Source organism: Schistocerca gregaria, chromosome 6 (genome assembly GCF_023897955.1).
Source record: "Schistocerca gregaria isolate iqSchGreg1 chromosome 6, iqSchGreg1.2, whole genome shotgun sequence".
Classification (NCBI taxonomy): domain Eukaryota; kingdom Metazoa; phylum Arthropoda; class Insecta; order Orthoptera; family Acrididae; genus Schistocerca; species Schistocerca gregaria.
The window spans coordinates 246,967,874-246,992,268 of NC_064925.1; the positions used below are offsets into that span (position 1 = coordinate 246,967,874).

The 24,395-nt window shown below is 38.8% G+C and overlaps 1 protein-coding gene across 2 annotated transcripts in view; it reads right to left on the bottom strand.

The window, feature by feature from the left end:
- The window catches only part of LOC126278563 (E3 ubiquitin-protein ligase rnf8-like), a 135,503-nt gene that overhangs the window by 59,155 nt on the left and 51,953 nt on the right, over positions 1–24,395 (bottom strand). Inside the window, exons 6-7 of one of the 2 annotated variants that reach the window (XM_049978757.1) lie at positions 14,197–14,346; positions 11,523–11,679 (exon numbers count right to left, since the gene is read on the bottom strand). In XM_049978757.1, the coding sequence (XP_049834714.1) occupies positions 11,523–11,679; positions 14,197–14,346 (307 nt within the window). The remainder of the gene's footprint in view (positions 1–11,522; positions 11,680–14,196; positions 14,347–24,395) is intronic. The other variant, XM_049978758.1, reaches the window with a different exon arrangement.

Genomic DNA, 24,395 nt, shown 5'->3' on the forward strand with positions numbered 1-24,395 from the left:
GGGAGAGCCAGTCCTGACAAAACTCTACCATCTGGTGAGCAAGATGAATGAGAGAGGCGAAATACCCGCAGACTTCAAGAAGAATATAATAATTCCAATTCCAAAGAAAGCAGGTGTTGACAGATGTGAAAATTACCAAACAATCAGTTTAATAAGCCACAGCTGCAAAATACTAACGCGAATTCTTTCAAGACGAAATGGAAAATCTAGTAGAAGCCGACCTCGGGGAAGATCACTTTGGAGGCAATACTGACCTTACGACTTATCTTAGAAGATAGATTAAGGAAAGGCAAATCTACGTTTCTAGCATTTGTAGACTTAGAGAAAGCTTTTGACAATGTTGACTGGAATACTCTCTTTCAAATTCTGAAGGTGGCAGGGGTAAAATACAGGGAGCGAAAGACTATTTACAATTTGTACAGAAACCAGATGGCAGTTATACAAGTCGAGGGGGCACCGAAGGGAAGCAGTGGTTGGGAAGGGAGTGAGACAGGGTTGTAGACTATCCTTGATGTTATTCAATCTGTACATTGAGCAAGCAGAAAAGGGGGGGGGGGGGGGAAGAAAAAAATTGTAGTAGGAATTAAAATCCATGGAGAAGAAATAAAAACTTTGAGGTTCACCCATGACATTGTAATTCTGTCAGAGACAGCAAAGGACTTGGAAGAGCAGTTGAACTGAATGGACAGTGTCTTCAAGGAAGAAATAATATGAACATCAACAACATCAACAAAAGCAAAATGAGGATAATGTAATGTAGTCGAATTAAGTCGGGTGACGCTGAGGGAATTAGATTAGGAAATGAGACACTTAAAGTAGTACATGAGTTTTGTTATTTGGGGAGCAAAATAAGTGATGAGGGTCGAAGTAGAGGGGATATAAAATGTAGACTGGCAATGGCAAGGAAAGCGTTTCTGAAGAAGAGAAATTTGTTAACATCGAATATAGATTTAAGTGTCAGGAAGTCGTTTCTGAAAGTATTTGTATAGAGTGTAGCCATGTATGGAAGTGAAACATGGACGATAAATTGTTTGGACAAGAAGAGAATAGAAGCTTTCGAAATGTGGTGCTACAGAAGAATGCTGAAGATTAGATGGGTAGACCACATAACTAATGAGGAAGTATTGAATAGGGTTGGGGAGAAGAGAAGTTTGTGGCACAACTTGACCAGAAGAAGGGATCGGTTGGTAGGACATGTTCTGAGACATCGAGGGATCACCAATTTAGTATTGGAGGGCAGTGTGGAGGGTAAAAATTGTAGAGGGAGACCAAGAGATGAATACACTAAGCAGATTCAGAAGGATGTAGGTTGCAGTAGGTACTGGGAGATGAAGAAGCTTGCAAAGGATAGAGCAGCATGGAGAGCTGCATCAAACCAGTCTCAGGACTGAAGACCACAACAACAACAACAACAATATGTATTCAATAAAAATAAGAGGTACTTCACTCCCACTCCACATAACGATAGCTGTAGGAAACACAGAATTATCAGTTAAGATTGAAAGAAATGCCTCCCACAGGTGTGATTAGTAAAATCCTAATGGTTAACTGCCAAAGCATTCACAACAAAGAGCCAGAGTTGGAAGACTGAGGAAAAGCAGTGAAGCTCACATAATACTAGGATAGCAAGCTGGTTGAAACATTAAATTGATAGCAGTGAGATTTTTGGGGAAAATTTAACTGTACCTCAAAAGGATGGGCAAATGGGGAAAGGCAGTCACGCATTTGTCACAGTAGACAAGAAACCAAGGTAGAAATTGAAGCTGCATGCGAGACTGTTTGGGCAAGACTCAGTATCAGGGATGGGCATAAAATGATAATTTGATGCTTTATTGCATACCAGACTCATCTCCTGATGTAACCGAAAACTTTAAAAGAAAACCTCAGTTATCTTGTATGTAAGAAACCTAATCATACTGTAATCATCAGTGGAGACTATAATTAACCAACAATTAATTGGGAAAATTACAGTTTTGTTAGTTGTGAGCTTGATAAAATATCCTACGAAACTTTATTAAAAGCCTTCTCTGAAAACAACCTAGAACAGTTATTTAGGAACCCCACTCATGATGGAAATATATTGGTTCTAATGTCAACAAACAGACCTGAGTATTTAGAGGAACTCTGGCTCAAATTTGAAAGAATAGTTGAACATACACTGGATAGATATGTAGCCAACAGAACAGTTCATAATGGGAGGTAATCTCCATGGTGTACAGTCACTTAAAGGAACTTCTAAAGAAACACAGATTGCTGCATAATAGTTGTAAAACAAAGCATATGGCTACAGATAGAGAGATGCTGAATGAAATGCGTTTGGCTGTCAAGACTGCATTGCATTATACATTCAATGACTACCATAGTGGAATACTTTCAAGTGATCTTTCACAGAACCCAAAGAAATTCTGGTTGGAAGACAAGACTGTTAGAGGCACCAAAGTTAGTGTCCAGATCCTAGTGAATGAGACTGGGACTTAAACTTAGGGTAGCAAAGCAAACACTGAAATGTGGAACTCCATTTTTAAATGTTCCTTTAAAAAGGAAATCCCAGGAGAACTGCCCCAATTTAAACCTCAACCCACTGAAAAATGAATAAAATAAGTATTAGTGCCAGTGGTGTTGAAAAACAGCTGAAATTGTTAAAATTGAACAAAGCTCCAGGGCCCGATGGAATCCCTTTCAGATTCTGTACTAAATTTTTGGCTGACTTAGCCCATTGCCCAAGTATAACCTGTCATAGATACCTCAAACAAAAGCTGTGCCCAGTTCTTCAAAAAAGGCACAGATCACACCCGACTACAAGAAGTGATGGAGCGAACTACCATCTAACATCCTTGACATCGATTTGTTGTAGAATCTTGGAACATATTCTGAGCTCAAACATAATAGTGTATCTTGAACAGAATGGCCTCCTCAATGCCAACCAGCATGGATTTCTAAAACATCAATCATATGAAATCCAACTCGCACTTTTCTCACAACACACTAAAATCTTTAGAGCAAGACAGTTCGATAGATGCTGTACTCTTTGATTTGAGAAAAGCACGTGACTCAGTACTACACCTACACTTATAGTCAATGGTACAATGATATGGAGTATGAAGTTAAATTTGTGACTGGATTGAGGACTTTTTGGTAGGAAGGATGCAACATGTTGTCTTGGATAGAGAAGTAACTTCGTGTGTGCCCCACGGGTGTGTTGGGACCCTTGCTCTTCATATTGCATATTAATGACTTTGCAGGCAATATTAACAGTGAAATCAAGTTTCTTGTAGATGATCAATTGTATGTAATGAAGTACAATATGAAAGATGTTGTATAGATATACAGTCAGATCTTGCTCAGATTTTAAAGTGGTGGAGAGATTGGCAACATGCTTCAAATGTTCACAAATGTAAAATTTTCACTTCACAAAATGAAAAAAACGAAATATCCTATGACCACAACATCACTGAGTCAGTGTTGGAATCAGCCAACTCATGCATCACACACATACCTGGATGTAGCACTTTAAAGGGATATGAAATGGAATGATCACACAGGTTCAGTCACGGGTAAATCACGTGGTCAACTTCGGTTTACTGGTATAATAATGGGTAAGTGCAATCAATCTACGAAAGAAATTGCTTACAAATCAATCCTGCAACCAGATCTAGAATGTTGCTCAAGTGTGTGGGACCCATATCAGATAGATCTAACAGGGGATATTGAATGTTTACAGAGAAGGGCAGCATGAAAGGGCACAGGTTTGTTTAATCTGTGGGAGACTGTCACAGAAATACTGAAGGAAATGAACTGGAAGACTTTTGAAGATATATGTAAACTATACCAAGAAAGTCTATTGACAAAGTTTCAAGAACCAGCTTTAAATGATTACTCTAGAAATACATTACAACCTCTTATTTATTGCTCATATATGGACTATGAAAAATGATTAGAATAATTACTGCATGCACAGATGCATTCAATCACTCATTATTCTTGCACTCCACACGTGAATGGAACAGGAAGGAACCTTAATAATTGGTATACTGCACCTCATAGTGGTTTACAGAGAATAGATGTATATGTAGAACTGTGAAAATGGTAATATTATGGAAGACGATATGATTTTGTGGATGGATATCTCGGTTAGGAGAACATGCAGAACATCTGTGAGTATTATACTGTATATACCACAAAAGTACAGGGTTTCTTCATTCTGGAAATACAATGCTGCTTCAAAGACTAGGTTTTTTTACAAAATTCTGCCATTTTTAAAATAAGCCACATCTAACAAAATGGATTATGTAATTCATCAGAAGCTGAATATTCCTACTAACAAGATGAGGTGTCGGAGGCATCCCACTACAACAAAAATTTATAGAGAGAAGTCTCATCATAAAATACATCTTTGAACATTGCTGGTAACATCGAAGAATTCTTTGCCGAGGCAAGTCACATTTCTTCACCGACCTCTGAAAGTGATTACAGAAACTGTGTATACTGAATACACTTTATGTCCAAAAGATTGTCAAAAATGCGTAAACTGTTATACAATATGTAATAGTTTAGAATCAATTCTACACTTATTTCTTGGAATTTTAGAAGAAAGAATTTAAGAAAGAATTGTAAGAATGGGTGTGTTTAGTTCCAGGAAATGGACAGAGTAACACAAATGTAGATAATTAAGTCAGGAGACACTAACATAGGAGGTTAGAGGATTAATGAAATTTTCTCTTTTTATTTCTTAACTAAGACTGTACCTTATCTAAAGACTTTCCTGTTAATTCACCCCATAAAGGAATCTGTAAATCAAAGGTGTCAAATTTGGAGCACTTAAATATTATTTGTGTGGCCCATGCTGCCAATACAACAGTATTGCCTTATGCACAGGCACACAAAATCCAACTAGCAATTAATATTTTGCCAGTTGACTCCCAGAAAGGCCCAGAGACGATAAAACAAGATTCCTCAAAATGTGCTCCATTTATGCCCACAGAACAACATTCTTTGATTTGGAGCAAGAAGAAGATGATGAAGAAGAAGAAGAAGAAGAAGATGATGATGAAGGTTCAACTTCACTGTTGCACACTCAAGTGCATACAATAGATCAATCTCAGCCAAAGACTTTGTCAGTACAGTCTGTCATCATAACATTGCTCCCTATATATTAAACGTATTTGCTAAGTCGTCAGCCATGTGTCTCCAACCTGTACCCATACATCCACTATGTATATCCCCCTACAGGTGAGACATTTTGCTTGAAAGTCACTTGCCTGGTGTTGGCTGATTAATGTGATATTGCCTGTATTATTCTCAATTACAATGCAACTACAGCCATTATGAAATACTTTAAATGTACTCACAACTGCAAATATGGACAACCATCATGCATTTCCAATCTAACAGGCACTGGAGTAACTGCAGCCGCTAATGAAATACATTAAATGTATTCATAATTGCGAACATGGACAACCATCAGGTGTAGAAAGGAATAATGACAATGAAAATTTGTGCCTAGATTTCCCACTTATTGCAAGCAGACACCTAACCATTTGGTTATCCATGCACAACTCATGGCCACACCCAAACTTCCACATGTTGTCAGCCATGCATCTACAATCTGTATTCATATATCCATTATGTATATTCTCGTACAGGTGAGACATTTTACTTAAAAATTGCTTGCATGGTGTTGGCGGATATAGGCTGTAGACGCAGGGTTGACGACATATGGAAGTTTGAATCTGGGCGTGAGTCATGCACAGATAGCCAAATGGTAAAGCAACCACTCGCTATACACAGAAAATCCGGGTTCGAGTCCCAGTCCGGCACAACGTTTCACTGTCACCATTCCATTCTAGAGCTGATGATTGTCCTTACTCGCAATTGTGAATATATTTAATGTATATTGAACAATTATTATGCATGTCAAAATGCATTCTGCATTGTAATTCAGATTAACACAGGCACTGCAATATCATATTTATCAACTGACACCAGGCAGGTGACTTTCAGGTAAGTTGTCCCACCCACACCGGAATAAGCATAATGAGTGCACCAGTACAGATTGTAGAAGCATGGTTGATGACATATGGAAGTTTGGATGTGGCCCTGAGTCATGTATGGATAGACAAATGGTAAGGCGACCGCTCTTGAGAAGTGGGAAATCCCAGTTTGAGTCCTGGTCATTCTCAAGATTACATTCTACAGCTGATGGTTGTCCACGCGAATACATTTAATGTATTTCATTATGGCTGTGGTCGCTGCAATGCCTGTTCCTTTGGACATGTATGCACGTCCAAATGAACTTTGCATTGTAATTCAGAATAACATAGGCACTTCAATATCTTATTTTGCTCCCTAGGTCTCCTCAAAATATCTTTACTAGTCAGTAGTCCTTCATGACTATGATGTCACAATGTTTTCCACACGTCAGCAGCATCATTCAAACAGTTGTGATATATATTTTCTACTTCTGCTGCATGGTGAGTAGTGGTATTCTATGGCCCACTCAACTTACCCATGATCTTAATCCATTTCTGTACCCCTCCTCCCCTTACTCACAACCCGGCACAATTTTTCATTTGTTTTTTACTACCATATGGCTTGGATAGAAACGTGATGAATACAAACTGTTAAAATAAATGAACAAACATTCAGATTGTTAAAACACTAGAATGTTTTTATAAAAGGTAACATATTTCTTGAACATAAAAAAATGGTAACTTGACAAATTGATAACTGTTTTCTACAATGAAAAAATAACCTCTTTCCACTCAAACAAACAAATCATTTTGTACAAGGCTAAAAGTTTATCGATGTAGCTGTATCACATGAAGTGGGATGAGAAGGAAGTAAAGGCGAAGGCTTCTTTAGGAGTCTGTTTTGACCACTGGAAAATCGCTGAGGCAATAGCAGCACAGCCAGTGAATGTGCGGCCACGGAGAGAGTCTTTCAATGTTGGAAAAAGCCAAAAGTCACTAGGAGCCAGGTCAGGTGAGCAGGGAGCATGAGGAATCACTTCAAAGTTGTTATCACGTACGTTAGCTCGATGTGCGGGTGCGTTATGTTGGTGAAACAGCACACGCGCAGCCCTTCCCGGACGTTTTTGTTGCAGTGCAGGAAGGAATTTGTTCTTCAAAACATATTCGTAGGATGCACCTGTTACTGTAGTGCCCTTTGGAACGCAATGGGTAAGGATTATGCCCTCGCTGTCCTACAACATGGACACCATCATTTTTTCAGCACAGGCACTTACCCGAAATTTTTTTGGTGGCGGTGAATCTGTATGCTTCCATTGAGCTGACTGGTGCTTTGTTTCTGGATTGAAAAATGGCACCCACATCTCATCCATTGTCGCAACCGACGAAAAGAAAGTCCCATTCATGCTGTCGTTGCACGTCAACATTGCTTGGCAACGTGCCACACGGGCAGCCATGTGGTCGTCCGTCAGCATTCGTGGCACCCATATGGATGACAATTTTCGCATTTTCAGGTCATCATGCAGGATTGTGTGCACAGAACCCACAGAAATGCCAACTCTGGAGGCAATCTGTTCAACAGTCATTCGGCGATCCCCCAAAACAATTCTCTACACTTTCTCGATCATGTCGTCAGACCGACTTGTGCGAGCCCGAGGTTGTTTCGGTTTGTTGTCACACGATGTTCTGCCTTCATTAAACTGTCACACCCACAAACACACTTTCGACACATCCACAACTCCATCATCACATGTCTTCTTCAACTGTCGATGAATTTCAATTGGTTTCACACCACACAAATTCAGAAAACTAATGATTGCACGCTGTTTAAGTAAGGAAAACGTCGCCATTTTAAGTATTTAAAACAGTTCTCCTTCTCGCCGCTGGTGGTAAAATTCCATCTGCCGTACGGGGCTGCCATCTCTGGGACGTATTGACAATGAATGCGGCCTCGTTTTAAAATAATGCACATGTTTCTATCTCTTTCCAGTCCAGAAAAAAAAAATCGGAGGCCTTAGAACTTGAATGCGCCTCGTACAGAAATGTTCAAGCTTTTGAACCAGTGACTCCCTCCTCCTGACAGAAGGGTTGAAGTTGAAGGAAAGGTAGGGGAGATTTGCTGGTTGGGATGAGAGGGCAATCAGTCTTTCCTTCTCAACCTGTCAGGCAAGTCGCCACTGACCTGGACTTCTGGATGTCTTTTCCAAACTCTTCCAATTTCCTAATCCCCGCCAGTCCTTTTTTATTGTCCTTCTTCCTTCCCCTTCAATCCTTCTGCCCAAAGAACAAGTCACTGGCTATGAAAGCTTGCGCATTTTCTTAACCTTTAAATATGTTTTCTCCTGCTGCCACATTATGAGTGGATTTTTTATCTATCCAATTCAGTATAGCAGTATTTGTACGAGTCCATCGCAGGTTTCTAAACAAACATATGGTGCAGCACTGCTAGTTAGACACACAAACTTTGAAGAAGATTACTGAAATGGGGAGTGATCACAATCTACTGTACTCTGTAGTTTATGTGGGTACCGTGAACCTGGTGGTGCTCTACTGGCAAATGCCTTCAGCTCTAAAATCTTACCTATATATAGTCTTCTTACCTGGATATAAAAGCTATCATTACTGGGTGCTTCCTGATATCTACACCAGTATTAATATCTGCTCTGTTTCAGAAAATGTCCTGTGAAAGAGCAGCTTTGTACATTAGGGATGTCAGATGTGCACATTTGTAAATGTTTACTTTGATTGACATCTAAACATTGAATGCCAATAATAATCGTCCCCAAAACATCAATGTTAAATAGCAAATTTATAGAATGCCAAAAAAACATCTAATATCATACTTATGACTCAATAAATATAGATTAGGTAGGAAATAATTCATATTAATGGATGACAACAGAGCATAACAAAAGAAGAGAACTGCTTCAGTATATCTGCACCTTCCACTGCAACTTATACAAAGGACTGGAAGAAACATAGGGGCCATCAGTGACAGCAGACTCCTCTGACATATCAGTAGTATATCTAAGCAGAAGTAAGGAACACAATTAAATAGAAGACGCAGCACAAAGTAGAAGGGCATGATGGCCTCTTGACTGAGGCACCTTCACAATACGTGTGTAGCATGGCAACATACCAACAAATTGGAGCAAGGTGAAAATACAGTGGAACCTCATACAGTGAGCATAATTCGTTCCAGAATATTACTCGTAGCGTGAAACACTCGTTAAGCAAAACAATTTACCCTATATAAATTAATGTAAAATACGATAATGCGTTCTATGCAGAAAAAGCACTAAATGTTTTACCTCATTCATGCCATTTATTCAAAGAAAATTATACATACAATATTATGTACTTTATTATTCACAATATATAACTAATTCTTTTTTACTAGGAAGCTATCTATAGTCATTTGTTTCTGCCGGCACTTTAACACTTGGCAAAAATGCCACATGGCATTATTGTCACATTGGTAGCGCGTGTAGCCACTGCTTTATTGTGGTGATAATTTTCAATGTCGATAAAACTGATTTCCATGCTTTCAGCATTTCTCTTATTGTACAAAAAGATTGCCACTTTGCTGTTACTGCCGCCTCCTCCCCCTCCTTCTCCACAATTTCCTGCTGTGAAACACACTGCAACTCCATAAGATCTCAAGTGATCATTTCTTTGGTGTGAACTTCCACAAGCTCATTAGTATCATTGTTACCCACTTCTAGCCCGAAGCCCCTGGCTGAAGAGACAATAAGCTCCAACTCAAACACCTCAGAGTCATATTCAACAATGCATTCTGGCCAAAGCTTCTTCCAGGCAGAAGAGAGAGCTTCCTACATCTGTTAGATCGTTTGATGCAGTCAACGATGTTGAAGTGATATTTCCAAAACACTCCAAGAGTGAGCTTGGTAACTTCAGTCAACTCAAAGCCTTGCTCAAAGAGTGCTTTAGTGTAGATCTTTTTGAAGTTAGACGTAATCTGCTGGTTCATAGGCCAGAGTAACAGAGGGGTGCCGGGAGACAGAAATTAGACTTTGGTGAATTGAAATTCTACAAGGAGATGGTCTTATAGGCCTGGTGAAAGGGCAGGAACGTTTTCCATAACAAGTAAGACAAGGAGTGGCCGATTCATCTCAAGCAAATATTTTTTCATCAAAGGACCAAACACTTCATTGATACAACCACAAAAAAGATCATGTGTCATCTGAGCCTTATTGTTGGACCTCCACATCACATTTAACCAGTTTTTCTGGACTTTACACTCTTGAGGGCTCACAGAGTTTATGAATGGTAAACAAGTAGTGGTTTAATTTACAAATCGCCACTTGTACTGGCATAGAATAGCAGTGTGAGACGGTGTTTCAATAGCTTGTAACCAGGAAATGCATTCTCCTCTGCCGTTATAAAGGTACACTTTGGCATTTTTTTTCCAGAATAGACCCGTCTCAACACGATTAAAACCTTGTTACAGCAGAGAACCCTCAGAATCTACAAGTATCTTGAAGTTGGTGATGTAGTTCTCTGTTGCCATTGTGTCAAAGCTGACTGCTTCGCCATGCCTCACAATGCTGTGGATGCCATAAACACTTCTTTGGCCACTGATGAACCTGGTGTCTTCTTAACAAGATCAGCAAAAATCATTCTCACTCTCTCACCAATGATGTTCTCATTAATAGTGTTGCCTTGCAATTGCTTTTCATTTATCCATATAAGGAACAACCTTTTGACGTCATCCAGAATATGAAACCATTGTTTAGATACTCTTGTCGGTCTCTTTGAAGCATCTATCTCCTTAATCTTGTCTTTATTCTTGATGATAGTACAAACAGCTGATGTAGACCAGTCGTATGAGCATGCTAAATCGTCAATGCTCACACCACATTTGCATTTTTAAATTATTTTACTTTTCATTTCTAAGGTCATTTTCTTTCCCTTATTGCGGCTTTATCTTTGGGGACATTTATAAAAAGGCTATTAAAACTTGCACAAAAAAAAAAAAACCTATGTGAACACAAGTTTAGAAAAATGTTTGATCTCAAGTTGCACAAGATGGTAGCAGAAAGAGAGGTATACCCAGACTAAAGTAAGAACTAAAGACATTGTTCATATACCGCTGCTGACACAGAAAAGTGTTCATATTGTTGAATATTTCCCCCACTGCACGTGAATAGCTGGTGACAATGTCACTAAATTATCACTCATTATGTGAAACATTGCTTGTTAAGTGAGTCAATTTTTTTTACAATTTGTTTTGCTTGTTATGTGAATTGCGTATTATGGGAGGTATTTGTTAAGCAAGGTTCCACTGCGATATCAAAGTAATCATTGCAGACATCACCAACAGCGATTCCACAGTCATAAGGTAAGGTGTGAAGTGCCAGTTTTGAGTTTGATACATAGGGACTGTACTTAATTGAAGATGACTATGTCACTGTTCTCCTGGTTTCTGCCTCTTAGTGTGTGGTGTTAAAAAGGAATTTGCATCAAATTCTGATGATTAGCAAATGTTTATCTGAATCATCTGATAATAGCAGATATAATAAAGAAATACTGTACCTTTTATCTCATTTTCAATTGCAGCCTTGTCATGATGCAAGTTTTCCAATGCTTCTTTAAGGCGACGTTTTGCTGCCTCCTCCCGCTCATCAACATCGCGCAACAGACTTTCCATGAATATCTGATTGTTTTCCTCCCGTTTTTTCCCTTCTTCTTCCTGAATTTAACCACAAACATTCAAACATAAAATGGAGAAAGTCACCTTCTTCAGCAGTTACATTCTACATAATTATAGTTAAACACTTAAAACTCAATTTAATGGTGTTTAAAAAATATGTCAGTAGTGACATGCCCTCCCAAAATTATTCTTTGCGTTCTTGTTTTTACGCAGTTGTTTACACAGTTTACACTGTTGTATCATTGTTGTTGGGTACTCTTTAGTTAAGGACATAGTAAGAATAATGATTCAGGCATTGTACTGTGACTGCTCGCAGATATTTTAGATACTGTCTGACTTCTGCAAGAGTTCTTCGGCAGATGTTTAAAATGGAATGTAATTTCACATAATCCTGTGGCTCCTTCCTGCTGTGTCTTTTTGAGCATGTGTTTCTTCTGTTATTGAAGTTTTGTACACTACAGAACACTCAGCCATATTTTCATAGTTTTGTAGTACTTCACAGTATTTCATTCAAGAGCAGAAATTAATCCAATACACACAGTATTACACATTTCTTAGAACTGGAGAAATTAGTTAACATACACGGAAGGACAAAAAAAACTGGAATCATGATGATACACATTGTATGCTTATGGGACTAGGTTTTGCTGATAAGAGGGCTATTGTAGGACCTCTCCCGAGTCATTCTGCCAGGTGGTGACACCAGACAGAGACTAGTGTGGTTTCTCTTGCAGTTCTGTCAGTGTGCATACAGTGCAGACATGACAAGAGAAAATGGCTACTGCTTGCGAACAACACGTGGGTGTGAAATTTTGTTTTTTACTTGGCAAGAATGCAGTGAAAACTGTTGTGATGATGCAAACAGCTTACAAAGAACATTCTCTTAATAAAATTCAATGTGTACGAATGGTTTTCTTGGTTTAAAAATGGAGAAATGGCCACTGAAATCAGCCTCATTCCAGTTGCCCTTCAATTGTTCAAAATGAGGACAACATTGGCAAAATCCGTGATATGATCAACCAAGATCGATGCAGAACAATTGACCAGCTCAAGGACTTATCTGCTCTGTCCTGGAGCTCAATTCAGAGTATTTTGACCACTGATTTGGGAATGCGAAGAGTGACAGCAAAGCTGAGACTTCTCACACATGGTCAAAGGGATCACCGTGTTCTGGCCTGTCATGAAAGGAACAATAGATTCAAAGACAATCCAATTTTTTTTTTCAACAAAATCATCACAGGTGAAGAGTCATGGTGTTATGGGTATGATCCAGAAAGGAAACAACAGTCAAGTCAATGAGTCAATTGGCTCACCTCATCCAAAAGAAGCTTGGCAGGTGACATCGAACATGAAGACAATATTGATCTTTTTGACATCACAGGGATCATACACTCAGTATTTTTCCCTCAAAACCATACAGTAAATCAATAATTCTATTTGGAGATTATGAAAACACTTCACAGAACTTTGGCGCGTATATGCCCAGCTTTGTGAAATTCCGTCATGTGATTTCTGTGCCATGAAAGTTTTCTGCACACACAGCTTGCAGTGCTTGTCAGTTTTTGGCCTTGATGGACTACCATCTTGATCACTGCATCCTATTCACCAGATTTAGCACCCTTGGACTTCTTCCTGTTCCTGAGGACTTGAAAGGGAAGCAATTTGCCGAAGTCAAACATGTAAAATGCAATGTCATGAAGGTGCTAGCAGGTATCAAAGAGGACTAATTTAAAAGGAACGTCCAACACTGGAACGAAAATTTGAACAAGTGCATTAATGCTCATGGAGAGTACTTTGAAAGATACTAAGGTTGTATTTGAAAAACAATCAAGTACATGCTTCCTACAAAGAAATTCTGGTTATTTTTGGATCCCCCACCCCTCATATTAATGTATTTGTTGGCTGACAACAGACCCATAGCCACAGGGTCAAAACAAACAATGTACAAGAACCACAGTTTTGATCCAAAGCCATGGGTCCTCAATGATGCAAAAACAACTATAGCCTGACAGTAGCAGATTTTGTAACAAGATTCTTCACTTTCTATCTTTGCACCTTTATGTACTTGGAAAGAGATGTGTGACTCAAACATGTCAGTAATTCTGGATACTAACATACTCTCCTGCTGATTTTATTCATTATTACAGAAATACTGTACCTTCGTAATTTTACTTTCTGATTCTGTAGATTTCTATCCCCATCTGTGTGATGAGTCACAATATTACTTATAATTATTCCATTCTGTAGCACTGTGGAGATAACTGGTTCTGAAGAATACCCATGGAGGTAGTAGTTGCCAGATTTCCAAGTAAAGCATCAGATTAAATGAAAACTGTTTTATAAGTATTGAGTCCATTGCTTATTTTAGTCTGCTCTGAATAGCAGTTATATCAATAAATTAAACTGCTAAGTAATATAGCTACAGCCCTAAGAATGTGTCACTGTTATCATAACTTTCTTCAGCAAATGAATGAGTATGAGCTTTCACTACAAAATTGGTTTTAAGACACACTGCTACTATCAGCATCAATGGTTATCAAGTAACAAACAAAGCACCTTAGGGCCGCAGAGAGATGGAGAACTCACTAATCGTAATGTGCGAGTAGTCACTTCCTCCAGGTGACGAGCATTCTCGCCTTCTTGTTTTTCTTTCTCAGCCAGACGTGCTTTCATCGACTTCAACTTTCTCTTCAAAGTCAGTACCTCCTGTGAGAAATTATAAAATGAAAGAATAAATTCATAAAGAAGACTTGGTATAAGTCAGCTACCATAATACTAAATATTTTTCTCATCAAATTTATCTAAGATGTAACTTGAACATGCTACAATCTATGTACATGATATTATTAGAACAGTTATAAATTGTGTATGTCATTATTACGGCCAAACCTTGCCTGTTGAATGACTTAAGGATCATATGAACCAAAATTAATTTATTAAGAAGAAACCTCATATGTGATCATCTAATTCAACATTTGTTATTGGACACAGTGTTACATTTTGTGACTGTAATTACAAGAAACACAAATTCTTTCAAAGTCTTATTCAGGTCACCTATTATTTTTTCCCCTTTAAGTATCAGGTAATTGCTGCTGATAGCATCACTTTTTATATATTTGCATTTTGTTTCACATACTTTTCTTACTTAATGTTTACTAAGAATTTATAACAACTGAAAAAGAATGTGTGGTACTTATAATAAAAAAAATTATTACTGAACAGTGCCATCTCTAAGGCAACTATCATTTTCATAGTTATATCTCTCTTCCTAGAACTATGGCTAAATGTTGCGTAAAGAAGGAATGGCTACAATGCAAAAAGTGATACACACACAGATTCATATTGTTGGCCACAGCAGGATAATTATGTTATCCAGCAGCAAAAACAACATTACAGAATGTATCTTTGATTCCTTCAATACACTCAGTTTACAAAACCACACCACAGTGTCATTCACAGGAGCGTTGGAGAGCAGATTTGGGGTGGAGGGATGCCCTCTACTGCTGACCACCACCAAGCAGGTATTCCGGCTGCACTGGTGAATTTATAATCTATCATAAATATACACCCAATGGCTCAGTCTACCATATTTCACAAATGACTGGTGCTGTGGATCACTCAGGTTATGATGGGTATGCATAATATGACACGAAACCGCAGTATAAATCCAATTTCCATAATTTAATAAGAGACCAATACATCCCCCTGCTGAATGTTATTTATATTATTTTGGACAGGTCACCCCAAATGGGGGGGGGGGGGGGGGGAGGAAGAAGAAGAAGATATTCTTCCTCATTACAGCACTCAAACTCGACTTATACCATTTTGCTCAAATACAGTTGTCATTATTTCCTACAAGAGTATCACTATCTCGTTTTTCCTATTTCTGGACCTAGTCTCCTTTTGCCAGAAGAGCGAATTTTTTGTGAAAACAATTTATACTGAAGGAGACACTGTAAGCAAACAGTTCAACATATGATGGTTGTTTAACATGAAAAGTTTCACATGCCTTAGTGGCTGAAAAATAGTTCGTCAAACTAGTTGAAGATAGATAAAGCCTTCCATCTCAAGCAGTGATGTTACAGTGTTTGTGAGAAATTTTTATACTTTGTAGGTCAAACTGACCTAGTACAAATATGAAAATTACTATCGTTTTTGTCAATGGGATCTGTAGTGTGTTTCACTGTAACAAACTACGGAGTGACTATCCATTATCAAATCAATTATGAAAAGAAAGTTAAATACGCACCAAGAAAAGAATAGCCATTTACTGTGCATGCAAAGTGATATCTTTCACACATTTCTGGGCCATCATTGCATTTGGCTTACAACTGCAGAGGTTATAAATAAATTAAGTAATACCACGAAAATTGTGTTGACTTTCTTGTAATATTTCTGGTTTCTACATACATCCAAAATGATGTCACTGGTGGATATATGAGTAATGAATGAATAACTACATCAACAATTCTGAAAGGATGGATTGCTACTCACCAGACACGTTGAATTGCAGACAAGCACAATGAAAAGACTGTTACACACTTAGCTTTTGGCCAAAGACTTCTTTAGAAAAGAAAGGAAAATACACACACACACACACACACACACACACACACACACACACACACACACACACACACACACACAGAGAGAGAGAGAGAGAGAGAGAGAGAGAGAGAGAGAAGCAGGTACCCTCAGGCATACAGCTGCTATCTCTGGTCACTTTAGTCAAATAACTGTTGATATTCCAACCTGGCATTTCCATTGTTTTAATATCTGATTTTTTTTTTTTTTTGCACAAGGTGTACAACTTTGCTTCTGCCATTTGCTACTAGGTGGTGACAATGGTAAGTAGCAGTCAAAAGAAACAGATCGCAGATGTCAAGCAGTTAGCTTGGACCTTGTTCAACATAACCTCATTCAAACATTAGTCAATTTGTGTCTGCATCATAAAAATGTTAAATGTCAGTTTACGAGCCTAATTCTCACCATTTGCAGGCGACGTTACTGGTTTGTTTCAGTATGAAGAAACCAGCAGCTGAGTCCCATCGACTGCTCTCAAGTACGTATGGTAAAGAAGCTATCAGTGAAAGAATATGTTGTGAGTGGTTTTTCTAATGCTTCAAAAACTGTGATGTTACCTTCATAGACCGGTGTAATGGTGGAAAAGAGAATGTTTACGAAGATGCAGAACTGGAGACATTGCTGAGAAAAGACTCACGTCAAACTCAAGAAGAATTGGCACGATTAGTGGGAGTGACACAGAAATCCATTTCAAAACGTTTCAAGGCTATGGGCATGATTCAGAAAGAAGGAACTTGGGTCCCATGTGAGTTGAAACCAAGAGACTTTGAACGACGTTTGTGAACAGTTGCTTCAGAGGCAAAAATGGAAGGGATTTCTGCATCGTATTGTGACCCAGGACGAAAAATGGGTTTATTACGATAACTCTGAACACAAAATCATGGGGATATCCCGCCCATGCTCCCACACTGATGGCCAAACCGAATATTCACAGCTCCAAGATCAAGCTCTGCATTTGGTGGGACCAGCTTGGCATTGTGTACTATGAGGTGTTAAAACCAAATGAAAAAATCACAGGTGCTTGTCATCGAACGCAATTAATGCATTTGAGCAAAGCATTAAAAGACAAATGGCCGCAATACAGCGAGAGGCACAATAAAGTGATTTTGCAGCAGGACAACGCTTGACACCATGTTGCAAAAGAGTTCAAAACGTACTTCGAAATGTTAAAATGGGAAGTCCTGCCCCACCCGCCGTATTCTCCAGACATTGCGCCCTCTATCACCTGTTTAGATCAATGGTGCATGGCCTGACTGACCAACACTTCCGATACTATGAAGAAGTCACAAATTGGACCAATTCATGGATCGTTTCAAAAGATGAACAATTTTTTCAACACAAGATTCGTACACTGCCCAAAAGATGGGAGAAAGTAGTGGCCAGCGATGAAAAATACTTTGAATGATACGCGTGTAACCAATTTCTCTCATTAAAGCGTCAAATGTTGAGGAAAAAATGGTGGAAGCAAAGTTGTAAACCTTGTACCAATTACACTGTGGGCATATTACTGCTAGCACATAGCTGAAGTTTTTAATGCCAACTTCTGTCTGTCTATAAAAATCAGCTCTAGAAGCTGTTGTGTGCTGTAGTGAAAACTTTTCAATACAATATCATACTGCATATAAACATTTCTACAGCTCATAACACTTCCTCCTGTAGTGTGGAAAAATTGGTCCATGACACACACACACACACACACACACACACACACACACACACGTACATAAGTATGTTTTCCTCATTTCAGAAAAAAACTCTTGACCATGCCTAATGCAATGCAAACTGGCAACACTGGCATGCTTTGTGCGGATGGGTATACGTAAATAACGAACAGACTGATAGGTAAGGAAATTTTTAAATACATTACTGTGAAGAGAACAGTTGATTTGTCAGTGTTTTTCCTCTTCCAAAGAACAATTAAGTAAATGACAGTTATATAGTACTTTGCAATACTGTGAAAATTCGAGTCATTTAGTTAATTTCCTATAATGCAATTAAAACTTTAATACATTTATTGTACCCATCCACATCCTCATGGAAATGAAACTATCATGTAGCACCAAAGTTAGTGTCCAGTCCCCAGTGAATGAGACAGAAACTGTAATTGACGGTAACAACACAAGAGCTAAAATGATTAACTCTTGTTTTCAAAGGTTTATTTACAAAGGAAAACTCAGGAGAATAGCCCCAATTTATCCTCGTACCAGTGAAAAGATAAATGAAATAAGTATTAGTGTCAGTCGTATTGAGAATCAGCTGAACTTATTAAAACTGAACGCAGCTCCAGGGCCCAATGGAATCCCTTTAAGATTTTGTACGGAATTTGTAGCTGAGTTAGCTCTTCTTCTAACTAATCTATTGCCCAACCCTCAGAAAAAATCATACTTGTTTCTTTGAAAAAGCACAGATTACTCCCATCTACAAGAGAAGAATAGTAGGAATTATCCACGAAACTACCCTCTAATATCCTTGACACTGATTTGTATTCTTGGCATTTATTTCTTGTATAATCTTAGAATATACTCTGAGCTCAAACGTAATGAGGTATTTTGAACAGAATGACCTCCTCCATGCCAACCAAAACAGATTCCAAAAACATAGATCATGAAAAACCCACCTTGCACTTTTCTCACATGACATACTTAAAGCTTTGCATCAAGGCAGTCAGGGAGATGCAGTATTTCTTAATTTCCAAAAAGCATTTGACTTAGTATCACACCTAAGCTTATTGTCAAAAGTATGATCGTATGGGGTATCAAGTGAAATTTGTGACTGAATTGAGCACTGTTTGGTAAGGAGGACACAGTATGTTATCTTAGTAGTTACTGGAACAGGGTACCCTTTGCCACGCACTGTACGGTGGCTTGCGGAGTAACTCTGAAGATGTAGATGTAGATATCTTGGATGGAGAGTCATAGTTGGATGTAGAAGTCACTTTGGGTGTGCCCAGCGAAGTATGTTTGGACCCTTGTTGGTCATATTGTTTATTAATGATCTTGCACAACGCACACAATATTAACAGTAATTTCAGACTTCTGCAGATGACTTAGTTATCTATAATGAAGAGAGCTGCATAAATATTCAGTCAAAGATCAATAAGATTTCAAAGTGGTGCAAAGACTGGCAAGTTGCTTTGAATGTTCAGAAACGTAAAATTTTGCACTTCACAAAATGAAAATAACTTAGTATCCTATGATTATAATATCAATGAGTCACTGTTGGAATCAGCCCGCTCATACAAAAAACTGGCTGTAACACTTTGTAGGAATATGAAATGGAATGATCAGATAGGCTCAGTTGTGGGTAAAGCAGGTGGCAGACTTTGGGTTATTGGTGGAAGACTGGGAAAATGCAATCAGTCTATAAAGGAGACAGCATACATATCATATCACTCATGTGACCTGTTTTAGAATATTGATCAAGTTTGTGGGACCCATACCAAATAGGACTAACAGGGGATATTGAATGTATACAGAGAAAGGCACCACAAATGGTCACAGGTTGTTTGATCTGTTGGAGAGTGTCACAGAGGTACTGAAAGAACTGAACTGGCAGATTCTTGATGACAGAGGTAAACTATCCTGAGAGAGTTTATGAACAGTTCCGAGAACCAACTTTTTAAGACGAATGTAGGAATATACTACAATCCCCTACGTTTCACTCACATAGGGACTGCGGGGTTAAAATTTTACAAATTACTGCATGCCTAGAGGCATTCAAACAATCATTGTTCCCACCCTCCATTGGAACGAGAAGAAACCCTAATAACTGGTACAATGGGACATACCCTCTGCCATACACTTCCCAGTGGTTTGCATGGTATAGATCCAGATGTAGATCATAACCAACAATTTAATGAGTGAGATTATACAAAGATCAGAGGAAAAAAGGAACAGAAAACTTCAATACAGAAAATTTATAACAACATTAAGCGACTAATGAAAGCTAAATAAACTTGCATTTGGAAATGTCAGTACTGTTGGCAGAGACAAACATAAAAGCAGTGGGGGAGGAGGAAGTGGGAGAGGTCTCAGAACAGTGCGCTCTCTCTCTCTGACGCTTTGCCTGCGACCCCCCCCCCCCCCTCCCCCTGCCCTTGTTCCCACAACAGTTGAGTCCCTCTCATCTTTGGACCTTAGTGATCTGCCTTTCCTGTTTAACCTGCCTCAATCTATCCCTCTGTCCTTCCCCAGGAAGGAACTATCAGAAACAAAAGCTAGGATACGTTGTGTAATTTTCTTTGTTTCTAACAGCAGTAGAGTGCACACAAAATAACTTTCCCCAACCTGCACAGATGGCACAGTGGGAGAAGAAAACGGGCAACAGTAGTGGCGGTGGCTGCACTGCGTGTTGCCAATGTATGTATGTATGTATGTATGGGAGGTGCACTTCAACAGCTAGAACTACTCACAAGCAGAACTTTCAAATTAAAGCTAGCAAGTGAGCAAATCACCGTACTACAGCTCGTGTCATGTTGGGAGGCAGCTCTATTTTCAGCCGTTCTGCGCATCCCCCACCATTAACTGCAAATAGTCAATAAGGTTCATTCTCTTTCCGAGCGGATAGCCGTGAGTTACAAACCTGCACTGTTGCCATATTTTGTGACAATGCAGTTTCATTTACAGAGTGACCATATTATTCATTCAGATGCTGATGTTACTTTCTTGTAGCAGTACAGCTGTGAATGTGTATCAGTAAAAGCTTTAGTGACATTTCCAAATGGAAATGTCATGTGATGGCAATAAAAGTGAAGTTCCTCACAAGCAACTTTAATTAAATTGTGTGCCAATGGAGCATTCTCTTAGTCGTGCAACTAGTTTCATGATTTCCCGTCAGACATCTGAGCAACCCTCTTAGACTGCTTTCAGATGGTGTGATTTAACATCTTAAGTCATCAGAGATTAAAACAAATTACAAAACAACTTAGACAAGAGATCTGTATGGTGAGGAAAGTGGCAACCGACTCTAAATAATGGAAAGTCTGAAGTCATCCGCACAATTATTAAAAGGAGTCCACTAAATTCAGTTTACAGGATAAAACACATGATTCTAAAGGCTGTAAATTCAACTAAACACTTAGGGATTACAATTACAAACAACTTAAAATGCAACTATCACATGGATAATGTTGGGTGGAAAGCAAACCAAAGACTGTGATTTATTGGTAGAATATGCAACAGGTCCTCTAAAGAGACTAGTTACACTATGCTTTTCAGCCTTCTTCTGGAGTATTGCTGTCAGTTATGGAATCCACAGCAGATAGAAGTGATCGAAAAAGTTCAAAGAAGGACAGCTTGTTTTGCATTTTCGTGAAATAGGGGAGAGACTGCCATGGGTATGATAAGCGAACTGGGGTGGCAATCATTAAAACAATGTTGTTTTAAGGTTGTGGCATGATTTTCTCATGAAATTTCCGTCGCCAACTTTCTCCTCAGAGTGTGAAAATACTCTGTTGGCGCGCACCTACATAGGGAGGAATGTTCATCATAATAAAATAAGAAAAATTTAAGTTAGCAAGGAAAGATAAAAGCGTTTAGATTTCCTGCGCACTGTTCAAGAGGGGAATGGTAGAGAAACACATTTAAAAAATTATATGGATTAGAAGCAGTCATCAAACAAATGTAAGGATTTTGGTTTGAATTTGAAGTTTACTTTGTTGCGTATTACATTTTTACTTATAATACAGTCCAAATCGCAATAAATGGCAATTATTGCAACTATATTTGATGGTCTTGTCATTAGACAATTGTCATTCTGAGGAAAATTGCTCTTGACCTCTCCACAAAGCTGTATCAACCGTTCTCGCCTTCTGACATCACACATGAAATTGCTGTGAAGCAGTGGACACAACCTCAAGCCTCAAGATTAATCTCATGTAGATGAATGATCGAAATCGGTTTTAAAGTGTATTAATCCCTCATAAATTTGAACGTTTAATACGATGTGCTGAAGGCAAATGAACATGATTGTTGTCCGCCGCAACACAGTTTGGCAACATGGACTTCGTTTGCCCACACTCTGCCGCCATGCATGCGAAAAACCTTATCCCCTCCACGCCTACCTATCGCTCTGCGTCTATGTGCGGAAGCGCTGCCTCAGGTGAAGCAGGTGCTATAACAAGGTTATGTCAATGTCACCAATAATTGAAGAGGTCAGTTGTCTGCAACCACAGTATCAAATAAACTAGTAGAACCATAAACAAGTGAGATGGCAGATTCTAATGGGCAAAACGTATAAAGATCAGTGAGGGGCTGCAAACTGAAGTGTCACCCTTCAGAACAAAGGGGTGCTAATTCTGTGGCATGCATTGTGATGCATCATCTAGCCAGTTGCAAAGGAAGCCTTACGTAGTACAAATTTTTGTTTATACTTACAGTTATGTTTCATTATGGTTGTAAAGCAGCTAATGCAATAAAGATGACACTGTCACAGTGGGTAGTTACAGCAAAGATGGGTACTGTCTCGAACACTGGCCTTCTCCTGAGTATTCACTGTAACTGTGACTTTGCACCATAAGCTGTGTCTGTCTGTTGCTTATCATGACTTGGTATTGTTTGACCGATGTTCTACGGACTTGCATTGGACTTATTGTTCAGGACTTGAGTTGGCCTGCCCTCAAAATTATTTCTCTCAATTAAAGATGACAAAAACACTATTACTTACCTATTTACTTATTCAATTATTTGTGTAACTCAGTAAAACAGACAGGGACTGCACCTCAGAAGCGAGAATGAGGTGTGTCACATTCTACATTTTACTACAAAACAACAAATCTCAAAACTGTGGAATTAAGCAACACAAAAAACATGACTATAATCTCTTCACCAACCGCTACTGTAGTCAAACAGTGAGCCAGCTAAATAACAGGCAGTTTTTCTCTGTCTAAGCCCTTTGCTGCTTTTGATAACACAGAGGAGGAGCGGGACATCTATTTATGGCACCTTCAGCAGCATTTTCACTTTTCTGGTGATGGCCATTTCTGTATTATAGAGGCCATTTCTCCTCTCTTGGTCATTCTTAAACACACTGTGTGTGCTGGACGTGCTTATTGGAGACTATCCAAGTAAAGTGCAGGTAACAGACTTTCATCTCGAGTTTTGCCAATGGCACATACTGCCACTTAAATCAAACAAAGCCTGGATCTCTTATTTATACAGTCTTATAATCTTTGTAAGTTAGTTTATTCTAACCAAAATATCACATGTTGGAGGAACTCTTGGCCGGTACTCAGGTTTTTGAAGTTGTGCAAATTGCTAGCTGATGAACTTCACCTTCCTGACTATGTGAACACATCACCACGACAAACAGCCAACGTCGTGCCCCTCTTCAAAATCCGTAGAAGCACCAATGAGTATCAATGACAAACTCAATTCCCTAATGTTGCAAGGAAACTAACTATTGTTTCATCACACTGTTATTGACTTGATTTACAGTGTTTCCCTTGTTGGCAGCACAGTAAAGTGAGCCCCAGCCTTGACTACCTTTCTGCTTTTTCAACGCATATTTAATGCAATTGTACTGAACATATCAAGGAGTGTGCGTATAGCCTCAAGGTAAGCCATCTCATTGTGCAGTGCCACACTGCATTAATAGGAACTAAGTCTGCTAGTAACACATTGAGGGTAATTAGTTTCACAACATGACTAACCTGCATATTAAATGTTGTTCTGTTCTGTTACAAACTGCATCACTTTACCTAATAAACTGGACTACATACATCTGTTCAAGTTCTCCATTTTTTCCACTACCCCACAAGCATTTGTTAAGTCAAAGTGGTCAATACGTGCTCTTCAATTTATAATTTTGGAACAGGGCTTCGTATAAAAGTCACACTTCCATTGTCTGAGCTGTAACTCAGTCACAGCTAAATCTAGGAAATGTGCTTACATCTATTCCAGTTACAGACCACAACATCAGAAAAATACACTTTCCCAGTGTAACATCCAGCTAACGTACGTAAATATGGTATCAGGTTTGCAACAAGATTCCCCATGTGAAATTCCCTGATTTTCAGACAAGTCTTAGCATTTTTCCCTGCCAATTTTTGAGATATCAAGGGTAAGTAAAGACGTAAGTTAACAATGTGTCTTTGCAGCTACAATACAATAAACAATGGTGCAACCAAGGAAATATCTAAAACAACTTAAAAGCAGATGACATTTCCTGATGGG